Source organism: Sinocyclocheilus rhinocerous, unplaced genomic scaffold (assembly GCF_001515625.1).
Source record: "Sinocyclocheilus rhinocerous isolate Xijiao unplaced genomic scaffold, SAMN03320098_v1.1 scaffold1588, whole genome shotgun sequence".
NCBI lineage: Eukaryota > Metazoa > Chordata > Actinopteri > Cypriniformes > Cyprinidae > Sinocyclocheilus > Sinocyclocheilus rhinocerous.
Window position 1 is genome coordinate 279115 of NW_015648510.1, and position 17871 is coordinate 296985.

General features: G+C 36.7%; 1 protein-coding gene across 6 annotated transcripts in view; it reads right to left on the reverse strand.

Annotated features, from left to right (window-relative positions):
• Positions 1-17871, reverse strand: part of arhgap21a (Rho GTPase activating protein 21a) — a 99814-nt gene that overhangs the window by 29905 nt on the left and 52038 nt on the right. For all 6 annotated transcript variants that reach the window (XM_016514390.1, XM_016514388.1, XM_016514387.1 and 3 more), the window contains 2 exons: positions 14789-14974; positions 11569-11590 (listed from right to left, as the gene is read on the reverse strand). In XM_016514390.1, coding sequence (XP_016369876.1) covers positions 11569-11590; positions 14789-14974 — 208 coding nt within the window. The remainder of the gene's footprint in view (positions 1-11568; positions 11591-14788; positions 14975-17871) is intronic.

Here is a 17871-nt window from a genome sequence, read left to right on the forward strand (position 1 = left end):
TCCTCATCACAGGCAGGCACAGCACTCATTTCAGCATGTGTTCGTGTTTGTGTGTGCTGTCTGCGTCACTCATAGCACGTGCCTATATCGTGCGCTATATCGAACATTTTTTTCTATCGTTATCGAAGAAGGTGTACCGTCGATAAATATCGATACCGTTTTATCGCCCAGGCCTAGTATGTACTACATGAATGTTACTTTTAATGTGGTTTTATTGTGCTTGTTCACTTTTGTTGTATGAAAGGCACAACATGAACATTCAACATGCTCCTTTGTACAGTATTTCAAGAAAATGTAAAGGTGAATAAATGATAAAACCTGCATTTTCAGAAGAACAATGCATTTGATTGTTAAAGCATCTCTGTAGAGTTGAGAAACTAACGGCTGTAACTCTAGTCTGATCTGAATGTGTCCACATGTGCGATGATGTTTCACACTGGCTGGTGTGCCAAATTCTCTGCTGTCCCTCGGGTGACTCATTCAAACATGCTTTTCTTCAACACATCAATAGAGGGCAGAGGAGGGCACACTGAAAAACGGCTTTGTGTGGACCGGTTTGTGTAACCCCCCAGCGCCTGGAATCTCTTTTGTTAATCTGTGTGAGTGTGTATGGGCTTGTGAATAAAGAACAATGCTTCCACAACAAACACACAGATTTTACTGGACACAGTTTGCTTCTCACTAGCTTGCAGTATAAAACAAAAATCCCCAGAATTGAGTTCATATCCCAGCATTCTCTTCTCTAGGGCTCTTTCTTCTTTCAGTGTAAGGTATATAAAGTAAATGACTGATGTTTTCAGCTTGAACTGCACTCACCCTCAAAACCCAGTCAGTGTCAACACACTATCCCTTACCAAAAAGTAGTATACTTCAAGTTTATTTTAGTAAGTATACTTTATGTAGTAAGTATACAAATATCAGTGTACTAGTAGTATACTTGTAAGTGTACTATTTCAATACTCCTTGGGACTAAATTGGCCCACTTTCTAGTATATAAAAGTATACTTTTAAGTATACTTTAAGTATAACAGTAGTAAACTTTAAGTACACAACTAGTTTACAATGAAAACACGGATTCTAGGAGCACAGTTATAGCTAAAATATATTTAGACTTTTTCTAAATACAAGTCAAGTATACTTAAAATGTCATTTTAAGTATATTTCTGAGAAGTACATAAAGCCAATTTCTGAGAAGTACATAAAAAGTAGACTAAAAGTATACTTTCCTATTTTTAGTTTAAAAGAAGTATACTAATAGCACACTTGAATAAACTTCTTTTTCATAAGGGATTGTGAGAAATCAAGGCCTGTTCTGCTGTAGGCAATCTGCACCTGCACCTCAAACTGCTCGCCCCGCCGGTATGTGTGGAACCAGTGTCAGGCGGTCAGGTATAGAATGCTCTAGGGTTTGTGGGGCAAATGAGTTCAACCCAAAACCAGGCTCTGTGGGAACTCCCTGAACCTCTTTATTTACATTAGCAGACCCTGTTTTGCTCTACCGTCTAAAATCGCCTTCATTCTTCACTCAGGCGTAAAACGAAATTTAAAATTTGGTGAGTAATCGTGTTTTGGACAGATTTTGTTCGAAAACACATAATGTGCTTCACACTAACAGCATTTGGAATTAATTAGGATATTTTTAATGTTTTTCAAAGAAGACTCCTATGCTCACCAAGGCAGCAAAAATACAGTAAAAACAGCAATATTGTGAAATATTTATACAATTTAAAATAACTGTTTCTATTATCAATGTTAATTTTTTGTGGAAGCGGTGATACTTTTTTCAGAATTATTTGATCAATATCTCCATTTATTTTAAAATATCTTTTGTAACATTAAAAATGCGAATTTAAATACACGATCAATTCTGTCACTTTAAACATTCTAATGGGTCCTTGCTGAATAAAAATATTAGCCTAGTTTCTTCTTTTTTACAAAACAAGTTTTCAACAGTAGTATATATAGTATATAATTTCCATTAAAATATTAAGCAGCAAAAACTGTTTTCAACAATTGATAAAAATAAGAAATGTTTCTTGAGCACCAAATCAGAATATTAGAATAGATTTCTGAAGGATCATGTGATACTGAATGAAGTTATGGCTGCTGAAAATTCAGATTTGCCATCACAGGAATAAAAAAAAACATTTTAAAATATATTAAAATAGAACATATTAGATTGTAATAATATTACTGGTTTTACAGCAAATAAATGCAGCCTTTGTGAGCATAAGAGATGTCTTTCAAAAAGACTTTAGCCTGAGGCAGTAAGTGAAATAAGTTTTGCATACAAAAATGGTGAAATCTTTATAATATCCTCATCTCCAAGCCTGATTGGCTGACTGCACAAATTCGTAATGTGTTCTCTAGCTGATACAGTGAGCTCTGCCAAACTCAGCTCTATATGCTTTACTCTAGTACTTTCCACTCTTCTCTATTTGACCTAATCTTTCCTCCGTCTTTTTTCCGTCTCTGTGTGTGTTATTTTGGCTAAAGTCTCTCGTGCGCAGCTGGCCCTCCTATTGTTTTGTGTTGGATAATGTTGTTTTGCAGCGGTTGGGAGGACGCCCATTCCCTTGATTCCCCTCAATATTACACAGCAGGGCCAAATTCCTGCACAGCACAGCACAGACCTTTTCTCTCGGTCTCTCACTCTCAGACAGTGGAGGGAGAAAGGGAATAATTAAGGAACTGGACTTGGTATGCTGCACAAGTGTAAAAGACATGAATGCCCATCATTCATCTGACTCTCGTGAACAGAAAACTGCAGGAAATACTTTGCAAGATAATATTATGACAGTGCAGAGAAAACCCTGATGATCCATGAATTTAAAAGAAATAACAAAAAAAAAAAAATCTAATTTAATTTCTCAAATTAATAAAAGGAAGTCCTGAATATATTTATATTTCATTCCCAAATATACTCATATTTGTTTCTAATATGCTCTAAATGGCAAGCCATTTGATTTAAAATCCAGTAAAAACACCAAAAGATCACTGTGTGTTATTACCTATCATCGATTTGAGCTGTCAGTCACCTTGTCAGTTGCCTAGAAACCACTCCTCACAAACACCATACATTTCAATAAAAAAGCTGCACAAGCTGCCACCTCTCTATTGAACACACCACAAAACATGTCGGTAATACATCAATCAATCCAACATAGAGATCACTGTAGTGACCTTGGTCAACCAGAGTTTTGAAAATGGCAATACCAGTATCTAGAGAGCATGATGATAGACCTATAGGTTGATATTTGAGATGATCGACATCTGCTGGTAACGGTGCTTGCTTACTTGATTGGGAGAAGTGTACAGTCTTTTTTCACAAGGATTGGTAGGCAAAGTTGTCAGTTGATGGCTTCATAGTGGCCAAATGTCAGCCTATTAATCAGCCTTTCACTACAATAAAGTCTGCTTTCACCTGACAAGACAACCAGACCTCAACACTGGCCATATCATAAACATATGAAAGTTAACACTAGTTTTAGTTTCTTCAGTCTGAATGTACATGTAAACAGTTCATGAAGCATAATGCAGAATGTAACAGTAAATGCTTCAAACACAAGTATGCTACATTTTTTTTCACATTACTTCACTATATCATATAGGTTTAATTCAGTGAGTTATCTTGGCTATAAAAATGGTAGACCTATTTCAAATGTTTTGAGCTTTGGCAGTCTCAAATAATGAATCAAGAAAAATAAATTACGACTGATATTACTTCTAATGTCAGGTCAAGTGCAATGTATTATGGGATACAGTATTCCACATGCTAAGCTCTGTTGTATTACTGCAACTAGCTTAGCAAAAGTTTGCATACTGCACATAGTGTACATACTACATAGGGCCCTATGATTTACGTGATGTGGAAAATGGAATTTACTGTAAAACATGGAATGTCACTGAATTTAGGAAATGTAAGATTAATAAATCAAAACATTAATTCCCTCTCCAGAGCTTATTTGTTTACCACAATGTTTGATTGTAAATTTCTAATAAATCATACAACGCAGACATTTTGATTAATTAAAATTAGAATAGAAATTTGGGGGAAAATAACGCATATTTCAATGTAATGATTTATTTAAATGTTAACAATAATAGGGCTATCACTATTCCAATTTAAATAAATGATTACACTGTTAGATTTATGATTTAAATTGATTAGGCATGCATTTTTAATTAATTCATCTTTAATTAAAATGCATTTTAAAAAAGGATACTTGAAAATTTTAAACAGAAAACTGAATTTTGAATCAATGAATGAATGCAATTTGGGGAAAAAATAAAAGATTTCAAAAATATGTGGTTCCATGTATGGATCCAAACATAGGTCCAAACACATAACCAGCGTTGGGGGTAATGCATTACAAGTACCGTGAGATATGTAATCGGATTACTTTTTTCAAGTAACTAGTAAAGCAATGCATTACTTTTTAAATTACAAGAAAAATATGCCAGTTACTTTGTTTTCCCTTTTACTGACAGACAGCTCTCCTGTTCCCATGTTGAGAGAAATCGGGAGTAAGTGCAGAGGCACTGTGTAAACATGATGCTTACTGTATAGCTCTAGACTAAATGTGAACATGCATTTATTCATGCACTTGCACAAAAACAGATTCAGTATCCCTCAAAATGAATAAAAACGGTGAAATGCAAACTGACACAAATATGACACAAACCTGCAATAATTCAATGTTAAATAACACAAATATCCTTTATGTATAAAATCCCATTGCATTTCCTTCAGCCTGAGGCTTATTCATTTCACTTTTAGTGTGAAAGCACTTTACATTTGCCAAAATATAACTTTTTTTATATTAAAAACAAACAAACAAGCCCGGCCTATAAGAAAAAGTAACGCAAAAGTAACATATTAACACATTACATAAAAGGTAACACAATTAGTTACTTTTTTAGGGAGTAACGCAATACTGTAATGCATAATTTTTAAAAGTAACTTTCCCCAACACTGCACATAACACTGGACCTGTTCATCTGTAATCAGGAGCCAAGCTTTTGTGTGACAGCCAAGCCAAAAATACATTGTTTTTTGGGAACCCAGAGCTTTCTTATTTACGAGCGGAGCGTTCTCCATATCTACTGCAGTCAGGCAGCACTAGTGTAATAAAGCAGCAGAGACACAAGAGTCCGTGTCTGGAGCGCATCCAAATTGAGTCTGGCCAAAGCACGTAAGGTGGGGTTTTACTGGTCCTCCAAGAATCGTGTGGAATTCTATTTGCTTGTGCTATTGCTCCCATCCCTGTCCTCATGGACGCCACCCAAAACACTGGCAAGAAAATAAAATGAAATGAAATATCTCTGGCATGTATTTTCACTGAAAAGGAAAACAAATATTTGAACAGATGTTGACTTTTTTATGTTTACAGCATCTTTATTCAACTGTAGCAAAGTCTTAAAGCAAAACACAATAGGGGGAATTCATTATGAATGAACTGTGACCGCAGATATGAAATATTTATTTGTTTTAAGGTATAATTCAAATCATACAATGGAGCAAACAAACTGATCACAAGGGAAAATGGTCACCGATACACAGAAATGCACCCACATATTGGCAGAAACTAAGTGGCATTACATTTTATATTATACACAATTAACTTTTTGTGTCGCATCTGGATAGAACGTTGTTTTCTAATAAACCTGTTTACCGTTAGCTTAATGTGTGTGGTTACAGCGTCCTGTTAACTGCATTATGTAAACAGTGATGAATTTGGTGAATTTGGTGCGTTCTATAATGAGATGCAGGGTTTGCGCAAAAATGCTAAAATGGCACAACTGTTTAGTAAATTTGCCCCAATATGTGAATTCAACACCCACCCCAGCTCAACACTTGCACATCTCATGTGAACGTGAGAGGAAGAGATGATAGGAACTGAGTGAAATATATATTCTGGGCTTTACAGAATTAAAGCAAAAAACAACAAACACACAAAAACATCGTGCCATTCTTTCAAACACATTTTAAAGGCAGTAAGAGCGCTGATCTCATAAAGCTGTTTATACACAGCTCAAACTGGACGACATCCAACTATTCCACCCAAACTGTCTGCACGTGGAGAGCAGATCTCCATCCACACACACGTCAGACAAATAAACATCCTAATTACTGTGAGGAAACATCTAGTCCTATGCAATGATAAGAAGCAAAAGAGGAAGAAAACATCCTAGTTTGTCTTGTTTGGTGACAAACCCAGAGGAAATTTCTCAGAGGTATTTCTTAGCAGACTTGAAATAAACTGTACACAGGCAAGTGACTGCAAAAGCTCAAACTTGATTTCACTCATTGTTGCATTCTGAAATGTGCCAGGATGTAATTCGTAAAGCAAAATAATCTGTCATTTAAAGGGACAGTTCACCCCAAAATGAAAATTCTGTCATCTTTTACTCACTTTCTTGTTGTTCCAATCCTTTCTTTTGTGGAACACTCTTTTGTGGATATTTTGGAAGATGTCTTTTTTCCCCATACAACAAAAGTTGATGTCGACGATGGAATAAAATGGTTCTTTTTTGTTCCACGGATTAAAAAGTAATACAGGTTTGAAAGCATGAGGGTGAGTAAATGATGGCAGAATTGCATTTCTGTTTGAACTATTAACTATATTTGAACTATTTTGTATTATAGACTTGCACTGAATTTAGCTAAATCTGTGCAGATATTTAAGACATTGTTGAGATCTCTTCTAAAGTAGACACATGTGAGATTATTAGGGTCATTTTCTCAGGAGAAAAATCTGAGAAGCAGAAGACTTCAGAAAAACTCTCCATTTAATCGTGTTGTTGTCTAGGTCAAACAACTGAAATATTTTAAATATATTACTATTATATATTACTATTACTAGGCACAAATTGCTAAGATAAGGAGAGGGACCTGAATCATATCTAGAAACCAAAATGAAGGCGTGTGTTACACATACGGGCAGCATTTCCTTAACACTACAATAAATCTGTGTGTGTGTTTGTGAGAGAGAGTCTCAGGTTACACCCCCCCGTTGCAGGGCTCTCTGGAATGCACCATTTAAGAATGGTTACGAGAAATTTCTGCAGCTCAATTTCCTGCAGGAAAACCTCTTTACCAAATCTGTCACTGAAAGGCCGATCAATTCGCTACAGTCCTTCTGGAAAACATCCCTACACAGCCGTCAGTTGTAATATGCCTTTAGCTTTGCCTGTTAAAGGTTGTGATTAGTGCTTAATTACTTTAGACTATTTAGCATGCTGAAATTATTTTATCTGTGAATTAGTTTTTTTTTTCTTTTTATTTGGCTGTAATCAAATTCACAATAAAGCATAATTACAAAACTACAGAACTGCATAATAAAAATAAAAGCACACAAATGATAATTGAAACATTGTTTTATTAAGTATCAGTTGAAGTTAATAAGATTAAAGGAATCCTGAAGCTGGAAACAGAGTTGGCCAATCAGCATCCAGAAGGGAAACTGATGTGATAATGAATAAATGTGTAAACATGATAATACATCTCTATATAGGCTTTATTGCAGACAAACTCACTGTGAGTATGAAGGACTTTACATACTGATCTCATACTAAAAAGGTTTATATGGCAAGGAGATATGTTGAATATCTTGTGTGTATATGTGTAAGTGAGTGTGTGCAGTAAAAATAACAAATATGTGCAGCAGATGAAAGCCAGAGCAGGTCTTCCTGCTGTCATGATGGACGTGATTCGGATATGAATGAGGAGAAATGTGACAAACACTGCAGCAGAACAGAGAGAGAGAGAGAGAGAGAGAGAGAGAGAGAGAGAGAGACAGAGAGAGAGAGATGGTGCTGCCTTGACCACAATGGACAAAGGGATCATTCAGTCATACAGTAAACTACACTATAAAATGTTTATTGCATATTATTCAATTGCTGGGTTTCAAGCCAACTATACGCAAATTTAGAATTTGCACTTAAACAACATATGAATGGAAATAATTGATATGCACACAAAAATCCACATTAAAGTTAATGCACAGATGGATTTTCTGGAAGTCATAATGTGCTGGAAACAGGTGATGGAAACCATTTGGACACTAAAGATGAGGCGATGTACTTCAAAGTTGACAGGTTTCGTACAGTTAATCCAAGAACGAAACTCAGAAGCTTTTAACCCACTATTGCTCAAAATATGGAGGCCACTGGTGTTCATTATGTAAGCTATTGCATTCATTCTGTGCTAAAGATAATACACATAATGTAGTCTACAGAAACATGCAATCTTTTGTTGACATTTCAAATATGTGCTTTAAAAATGCTGAACTCAGCTAGTATTCAAGGTCTTATGGTTATTCCAATAATTAAGATCGTACAATGCAGCATGATCTGGTTTTTTTGTTTGTTTTTGTTTTGTTTTTTTCATGCAGAATGATACAACTCTAAATACATGATTTTGTTGTAACAACATTTTTCTTAATAAAATACAATTTCTAAATATTTTTTTTCTTCTGTGATGTAAATCAGAGTGATAATCGGAAAAGAAAAAAAGTTAAGTACCTGGAATGCATTTTCCAAAAGCATCATTAATCAATTAAAGTTACAAGTTCCGTCTTTACTATATAAGCGGCCACTTCGCCATAGGATTCAGATTTCTTCTCCTTCAGCGACGACGACGTTCTTCACGATCTCCGCTGACTGAAGAGCCTGCTCGCCGTTGACACGCCTCGCAGTGGAGACACTTCGGACAGCATGACGGTGGTGCCCTACATAAATCGCCAGGGGGGACTGTCTTCGAAGCAGCTCCTTGTTTTTTTTTTTGCTTTGTCTTTGTTTGCTTCGGTGGCCAGGCTAAAGGACACCCGGTCACGAAGCAAAGACTTTCTAAGTGGATAATTGGCGCTATTCTGCTAGCCTACTCTTCCTTGGGCCTACAATGCCCCGTTGGAGTACGAGCCCACTCAACTAGAGGCATCACCTTTTCGGGGGCGCGGTCTGGCGGCGTGACCATTGCAGAAATTTGTGCGGCGGCCGGCTGGGCCTCGCCGTTCACTTTTGCTAGGTTCTATAACCTGGATGTCCCTGCCTTGCAGGCAAGGGTTCTTTCTGCTTAACTGGCACGCAGTTCGCTCTGAGTTTGGATGTAATATGCCTAGACCTATCAGAGAGCTTACTTGTGCGCTTTCGGCCCCCATAGGTGCTGAGGCTGCGCAAGTCTTCTGGAATGATCACTCGGCTGGGTGAGGCCTTCGTGAGGCTTAGCCCGTTAGCCTGGAGGGATTTATTGTTCTTGTTCTCTTGGGCCCTGAGGTGCCGAGGACAAGGATTACCATTGTCGTTACTCTGCCACGGCATCGGCGTGATTGTACTGTTCCCATAGCGTCTAGCAAGACGCAGTACGAGTGTAGTATCGATAGGGAACGTACTCGGTTACAAACGTAACCTCAGTTCCCTGAGAATCGCTTCAGTCGAAGTAACCTGAATCCTATGGCGAAGCGGCCGTTTATATAGCCAGATGATTCCGCCCATTCTGGCAAGCTTTGGCGGGCTTCGCGGCCATAGGTTCGTGCAGCACCGCTGCCGAGCCATTGGTTCGTTTTTAAAATATACTGCACGAACCAATGGCCGTGCAGTTTCACTGCGTGATTGAAAAAGGCTTCAGTTCAGGAGGAATTTTTCCCATAGCGTCTAGCAAGACGCAGTACTCGTTCCCGTATCTCAGGGAACCGAGGTTACGTTTGTAACCGAGTACGTTTCTTGTTAGTACGACATGTGGACTTACATGATCATGATCATCTTAGCAGACATGCAAACATGCAGTACATTCTATATCTTTAATTTCAGTTAAATATATACAAATTTCAAGCTATATATTTTAGGCCCCGTTTACAGTAGTGCGTTTTCATTTTAAAACGGCGTTTTAAAATGAAAACGATTCTCGTCTGCACTGGCATTTTCACTGCATTTCAGAAACGATCTCTGTCTACACTACACAACCGAAAACGCATGTCACATGACCATTCATGCAGGTACAACCATAGCTATGTATAGGTAGATTCCCTATTATTTAGATAGGTTCTTTGTGCTTGGAGTGGTCGAATGGGGAATCTACCTATACATATCTATGGTTACAACAATGAGCATGCTGTCATTGTTTACACGGTCGTCAATGGTACGCAGAGCGAATGTGGGCAGCCACTCTATCATTTTCAAAAGTCTCTGTTTTGCTCCGTTTACACTGAAACGCAACCCCGGAGTTTTCAAACTAAAGCGGGGTCTGCAGCGTTTTCAAAAGTCGACCTTGAAAACGCCGGAATAGTGTAAACGACAGGCGTAACCGTAGCAAAAGTTATGCGTTTTAAAACTAAGACGCACTAGTTTAAACGAGGCCTTAGTGTGTCAACAATCAGTGCCAATTTGAATGATGCTGATTAAATGAACTGTATATATAGCCTACGAGAGTGTGACAGTTACATACTGCATGTAAGCGTGATTTTTAAAAAATCTGTTTTTTCAGCTGTTTTGTGTAAAATAACTATCTGACATTAATTGCAATCATTAACGTAATTAACAACAGCCCTATACTGTTGAAACAACGTGGTTTAAGCAAATGAGGTGTGACCATATTACTATACATCCAGGTGGATGCTGCACACTGGTGGTGGATGAGGAGATACCCCCTGACAATGTAAAGCACTTTGAGTGCCTAGAAAAGCGCTATATAAATGTAATGAATTATTATTATTATTATTACAGTAGTTTCAGAAAACAGTCGCAACTAGCTAGTTAATTTCTCGCATTGCATCATACTATGGTAGTTAAGCAGTGAGTTATGTCATTGAATGGGAAACCAGCCCTGGTTAGGACATGATGTTAGGTGTAACACTGAAAGACTGAGAAAGAAACTGCCAACAAAACGTACAGATCTGGTCAGACCTTGCCAGGGTCTCCAACACTGTGAAAATCAAACATTTGCAACCCTCTTCTCATATACTGTACATATACATACGCACTTTGCTCTACTATGTATATTTCAGCCCCACTCTTTCTTATAGTTAAATCACTCCTGTAAACCTCAGGTTCACTTCACAGCTTCTGATCTTTATTCTGCTGTTTTTCTACTGAAAACAGACCTGTGTACATTCTACTACTTTGCATGATTTGTAACTCCAAAAACAGACATGACACTCCTCTGCAGTAACCAAATACCAGCCCGCAGCTGATCAACCGCCAGAGAGCACGCTGCACTGCCAGCTGGGAGCTTTCCTGCCCCGGGCGCGAGCATTAAAGATTCCCAGCAATTCACATGGTGCAAGGTCAGACACAGGCCACTGAAGATAAAACCTCACTCTGAAGTTTGTGACAGACACAGCAGATATAGACCTGAATTTATGAGAACCTCCGACTCACTATTATGAAGCATGAATCTGGTTTCTCCAAGAAAAGATCTGGACCAAAATCATTAACATGGCTATTCTTGCAGTGATTATCTTGTTGCTAGCTATGATCTTGTCAGTCCAAGATAGCCATGTTCAATGTCTCAGAGAAAAGCCTTAAATAAACAAGCACAGTGAAGGTGGATCACAGAACGGTTAAACTCACCTCTGCTGCTATTGTCTTCATCCTGAAAGAGAGAGAAGATAAAAGAGTGTTAAAAATGTTTCAAAGACATTCATGAAATCAAGAGCTTTGTGGGACTGGAATCATGTTCCATTTGAAGTGTAATCCTACTGAGACAATTAATAAATAAGTCTGTGAACAAATGTTATTTAGTCTCAGATCCTTCATTTGAGCACTTTTTTAAAACCTAGTTAAACATTCCAGAAAACTTTAAAGTGACAACAAATTAAAATAAATAAATACATTTATACATTACAAATTTACTACTGTTCAAAAGTTTGGGGTCACAAAGATGTTTTAATGTTTTTGAAAGAATTATCTTATGCTCATCAAGGCTGCAATTATTTGATGGAAATACAGTAAAGAAAATATTGTGAAATATTATTACAATTTAATATAAAAAACAATGTATTCCTGTGATGGGGAAGCAGTCATTACTCCAGTCTTCATTGTCACATGATCATCATGAAATTATTAATTTGAACAGTGAAAAATTGTATTAAAACTGTATAATAGCATTAAAAATCCTAATCCAATCAAATCTTTTTGGATGGATCAAGTCCGGCCACCCAACAGTTTGTTTTACTTGGAAACATTACTGAACTTAAATGTGTTACAAAAGCTGTTTAATGTTGCAAGAAAAAGTAATCTCACTTTTATGTGTCAAACAGATTACTGTGAATCACATGTTTGCTAACAGTAACTAATCTGTAAATGAAGCAGTATCTGAAGCAGCTGATGGTGACAGCATTATCTAGATGCTCCATTACCGCCGGCTGGTGATGGTGAGAGAACAGAGCGTTTTAATCTCTTTATGGGGATCATGTAGTTTTTTGACTATTGTCATAAAGTCAGGTCAACTTCATAGCTTAGTGTGTCCACAAAACAGCCTTCTGACCAACATCGTGTTAATCATCCATTTATGTTTAGGAGCAGAACAATCTGAAAATCTGAAATACTTAGGGCTCAAGGATAAGCTGTGTGTCAATAGGTGTCTCAAACTAAATTCTGAACATCTTTGATTTGAAGCCTTTTGGCAAACCTGGCAAATCCAGTGATTAGTTCTTCCTCGGAAGTGCTTATTGTAGCAGCCTGGGAACTTTTCCACGTAAATCTGTGCAACCAGATATACAATAATTGTGTAAATCTAGACAAACGGATAAGACCCCAACTTTTTTTGCAGCTTGTATTTGCCATTTTTGTGAGCAAGATGCATTAGATGGTGTGTTAATGGTCCACATGCATGCCATCAGAAGAGGAGACTTGTCAGCCTACTGTCCACTTTGGGTTAGACTCATCTTTTGACCCCATGCTCATAAACCACCCGCAGTTCATTCACTGTCTGATGCATACTACATACAAAAATGGCTGACCTGATGCAACTTCTAGGAGTTTGGCTAGTGTGCAAGTCATGATTAAAATGTACCGAAATGCTATGCTCAACAACTTTGAAGATCTTAGAGATCATAAACTAGATTTTAAATAATATAAATATGACCCTGGAAAACCAGTCATAAGTAGCACAGGTATATTTGTAGCAATAGCCAAAAATACATTGTATGGGTCAAAATTATCGATTTTTCTTTTATGCCAAAAATCATTAGGATATTAAGTAAAGATTATGTTCCATGAAGATATTTTGTAAATTTCCTACCGTAAATATATCAAAACTTAATTTTTGATTAGTAATATGCATTGCTAAGAACTTAATTAATTTGGACAACTTTAAAGGTGATTTTCTTAATATTTTGCACCCTCAGATTCCAGACTTTCAAATAGTTGTATCTCGGCCAAATATTGCCCTATCATAACAAATCACACATCAATGGAAAGCTTATTTATTCAGCTTATTTACCCTTATGACTGGCTTTGTGGCCTAGGGTCACAAATGGCAATTAAAAACAGTGGTTGGGTCACATTGCATGTTGGTCAGATGGTTTCTTTCGTAATAAAGTGAACCAGAATTTTGAGTAGAACTAACTACCTACAAATGATGCACCAAAATTTTGGCAACAGAAAATATTTAGCCAAAAACACATTTTTGGTTTTGACCAAAACTGTTTTGGAGGGCTGAAATCATTGACCGAAACTGTGGACACTGGGACTGGATTGACAATACTGATTTCTCAATTTTAATTGACTTTCATTTTGATGAACCAATGAAGATTCTTAAATACTAAGATTAATCTAGTTTTCAGCTGATGCATGAAAACAAACTTCACTAAACATTATTTGTAACGCACATGCCATCCAATTATTGCAATAAGCTTTGTTCTTCGCTACTTCTAATATGAAACAAAGTCTCAGTTTTCACATTTTGTCAATTTTATAACAAAATTTTGAAATGTATGTCAAAATTCAAATGATTTGACACTCTTTAATGTGACTTGATAGATTTCTATAGCCACACCAATCCTCAGTAAAGCATTTCAATGTCCATAACTCGTAGTATTTGCAAAATGCATGCACTACATTACATATTCATTACAGTGATGTCGTCATTTAATGCAATTTAAATCTGTCATGAAATCAAGCTTTTATTACAGTCAGTTTATATTGCAATGAATTGGAGTAGAAACATAATTATATCATTAAACCATTGATATAAAAACTGCCTTATGTGCAATTTAAATGTTATACAACTCAGTTTTATTTGAGTGCTGATTATTAAATATTTTTGATTAATTAACCAATGATTAAATGCACTTTATTTTCGGTTTTCCACTAAATGAAAATGTTTTGATTTCAGTGTTTCACTGCTTCCAAAAGTATCTCATAATGTGGCATATAGTTTACAACAGGCTTGACAGCAGCTGACGAGCGTTTCCAATAGGGTCCCATAAAAATTGGATAAGCTTACAGAAATAGCAATTTTGACACTGGACAGCTTTAACACTGCAGTGGAATATGCTGAGATACTTATTTCTACAACCCACAGTCGAGTACATTGAGAAATGCTTAGAAACACATAAAGCAGCACTACATGTTTTGAGATGCTATTTTTTTCCCTGATTGAAAGGCAAACATAATAAATTTCCCTATTAGTGTATGAGGAAAAGCACTAAAGGTAAGCATTTCGATTTAAGCATGTCTCTGCCAGAGTCTCTGAAGCTAAATTATGTTTAGAGAGGAAGTAAACTGACAAAACCAATTGACCCAATGATCTGGACTGCACTTCTTTGTATGTTTGCTGTGGGCTGACCTTGAGAGAGGATTGCACGGCTGACTCGGGTGGGTACACGATGAAGTGACGGAGCGTGAAGCCAAAGCCGTGAGATGTACGGCGTAGGTGCAATGTTTTAGGCCCCGGCCATGAGAAGTGCTCCTCTTCAGCGGCCGGAGACAGAGCCGATGCCTCGCTGCACTCACAACCATCCTTTTGTTTAGCCTGAGAAAGAGAACAAACACTGTTAATTAGTCATTCAGATACTTTTATCCAAAGTGGCAGCACACTAATTACAGAGAAAATCCACTCAGAGGAAATTGAGGTGAAGTCTTTGACTCAAAGGCCCTACATTTATCCTAAAGCTCTACAGTCAATTCTTACAGTTCCCATTATTCAGATATTTAACCACCCATCGACACAACCTGTTTGAGTCAGCTTACAGCAGGCCGTGTATATATATTTAAGGTTAAGAGAACAATTATTTATTATTTCACAGAACAACTCTCTACACACATATTCAAAAAAGTGTTTGTTTTTATTTCCCTCTATTTAACCACTAACATTTAAAGTATAGGCACTTTTATAAAACGTATTATGCTAACATATCTGATGACAGGGGAGGTTGGGGATAATGGTTACACTTTTTACATTTGTGAATATTTTTCAAAGCAGGTTTATTTTTGAAAGTAACTTTCTGTATAAACATAAACCAGCTCAAATATGAACAATGGTTTACAGATTTTGGTAACCATTATGGTAACCATGATATGTTTTTCATGATTATTTGATGAACAGTTTTAAAGAATACATTTAAAAAGTTTTAAAGTTTTTTTTTTTATCATGGTAATGGTAGTTTATCACATTTCCTCACTCATAACATTGATAACAATAAGAAATGTTTACTGACCAAATATTTAAATCAGCATATTAAAATGATTTCTGAAAGATCATGTGAGACTGAAGACTGGAGTAATGGCTGCTGAAAATTCAGCTTTGCATCACAGGAATAAATTACATTTTAAAATATATTAAAATAGAAAACACTGATTTTAAAATGTAACAATATATCACAACATTGCTGTTTTTACTGCATTTTTTATCAAATAAATGCAGCTTTGGTAAACATAGACTTCTTTCAAAAAAAAAATATATGTTCAAATATACCATATATCATTATAGTTGTAGGAATATGCCATTGTTTTATTGTTTACACAACATATGGTGATAGTAAAATTTTAGCCTGGAGGATAAAAGTCACAAAAAACATCACTAAGGCCCAATCCCAATTCTATTTTATACCCCTTCCCCTACCCCTAGAACAAGCTTTTGTGTGATTAGACATTTGAGCACAATCCTTGTTACTGACCCTTGTCATAATGTGACAACTGACCCGTCTCACCTATGATGAAGAGCACTTCTCTTTTCACAATTTACAAATGGTTCTGCACTTTATTTTGCCACATGTGCATTATAATACTGTTGTCAAATCAAGAAAGGGTCAAAAGAATTTAAAGAGTATGATCTCCAGAGGGTCTTTCCTAATCTGTTTGACCCAAAACCGACATGGTAATCAGTAAGAGTGAAAAAGAACTGAAAGAATCTCAACATTGCACAAAACACTCTCTGTCCCAATGCAGCAGCAAAACCTTTGCCTTTTTAACCTGGCACATCAGCACTCACATTGAGACTCTTGGTGTTCTAAATGATGTTCACAGGCATTGAACTGCATTATGACCAGGAAATGCAGATAAACTGTTACTCATGAACAAACCATGAGACCCAGGAAACAAGCTACCATTCAAGAAGTTCATACGAGTTCAAAAGAAATGTCTGTACCACTAGCAACTGGTCATGGTATTTGTAAGTATTGCTAAAAAACATTTAAATGCATTTTTACTGTGTTTAACTGTGTATTTGTATGCATATTAGTGTACCACATCATTAGCTTAGCAACATGCTAATATCTGACTCGATATTAATTAACTGTAAAGTTAAGTCTCCCATGTGTTTAATTTTCGACACGCTGTTAGATGGTTAAATTGTTGCCTTAAAAATCAGCAAGGCAGCTCACTAAGTTTTGGAACAGAGCTCCTGTGCCTTGTTATCATGTCATTCATATGGTATCTGAAAACAATAGGTTTCTCTTAAGGGCAGAAGGTATAGAAACAGAGTATCCTGTGAGTGTTTATAAAGCATCGCTGACATGATTTTACACTTCTCAAATATCTGCCATGACAATGACGGTCACACAGAAAATGCTCAAAAGTCAACTCAGACATTTCTTTCCTATACACATAGGCCTACTGTATGTACATACCACGTACATCACGACACAATCTGTGTTTTTTTTTTGACACATATCACTAACGTTCTTCTGGTTATGTCACATTGTAGCATCTGGGCCGGTGACGTCAGGCCGACCTCCGTATCCTCTTAGGAAATGTGTGTCAATTACAGTATGAAATAATGGCAGTAGAATCCCATTCCATCACAGGGTTTGTGTTTGTGGTGGGCTCTGACAACACCACACTGACTCTGGGTCACTCTGGCTTCCAAACAGACCAGACTGTGGTCTAGCCCTGCAGGAGATGGATGTATTATAAGGGAATGGATGTATTTTAGCTTGTGGCTGGGCTCAGGTACAGACAGCTGTGGACGTCTCTAGAGTCTGGGCTGGGCTTTTACATAACTGGGCCTGAAAATGACATCACTGGGATTTAAATCACTTACATCCAGTGTTGGACACAGTCCACTGTAAAATCTCACAAAGAAATGGGTAGAGAAGTTTGGGATGGCAAACTAGCATACTAGTAGGCTATGTAGTAGGGATGTAACGGTATGAAAAATTCATATCACGATTATAGTGACCAAAGTTATCACGATTATCGATACTATCACGGTTTTGTTCAAATTAGATGAAAATGTTCAAAAACAACTGATACACACACTGAAAACATTTCAATAAGTTTTATATCTGAAAATCAACAAACAACAAATACAATTAGCAGCTATATGCACTTTTTTTTAGCATAAACATTAAATTAACATTAACATGAAGCCCTAATAATAATAATAATAATAATAACATCCCTACTATGTAGTAAGCAATATGCATCTTG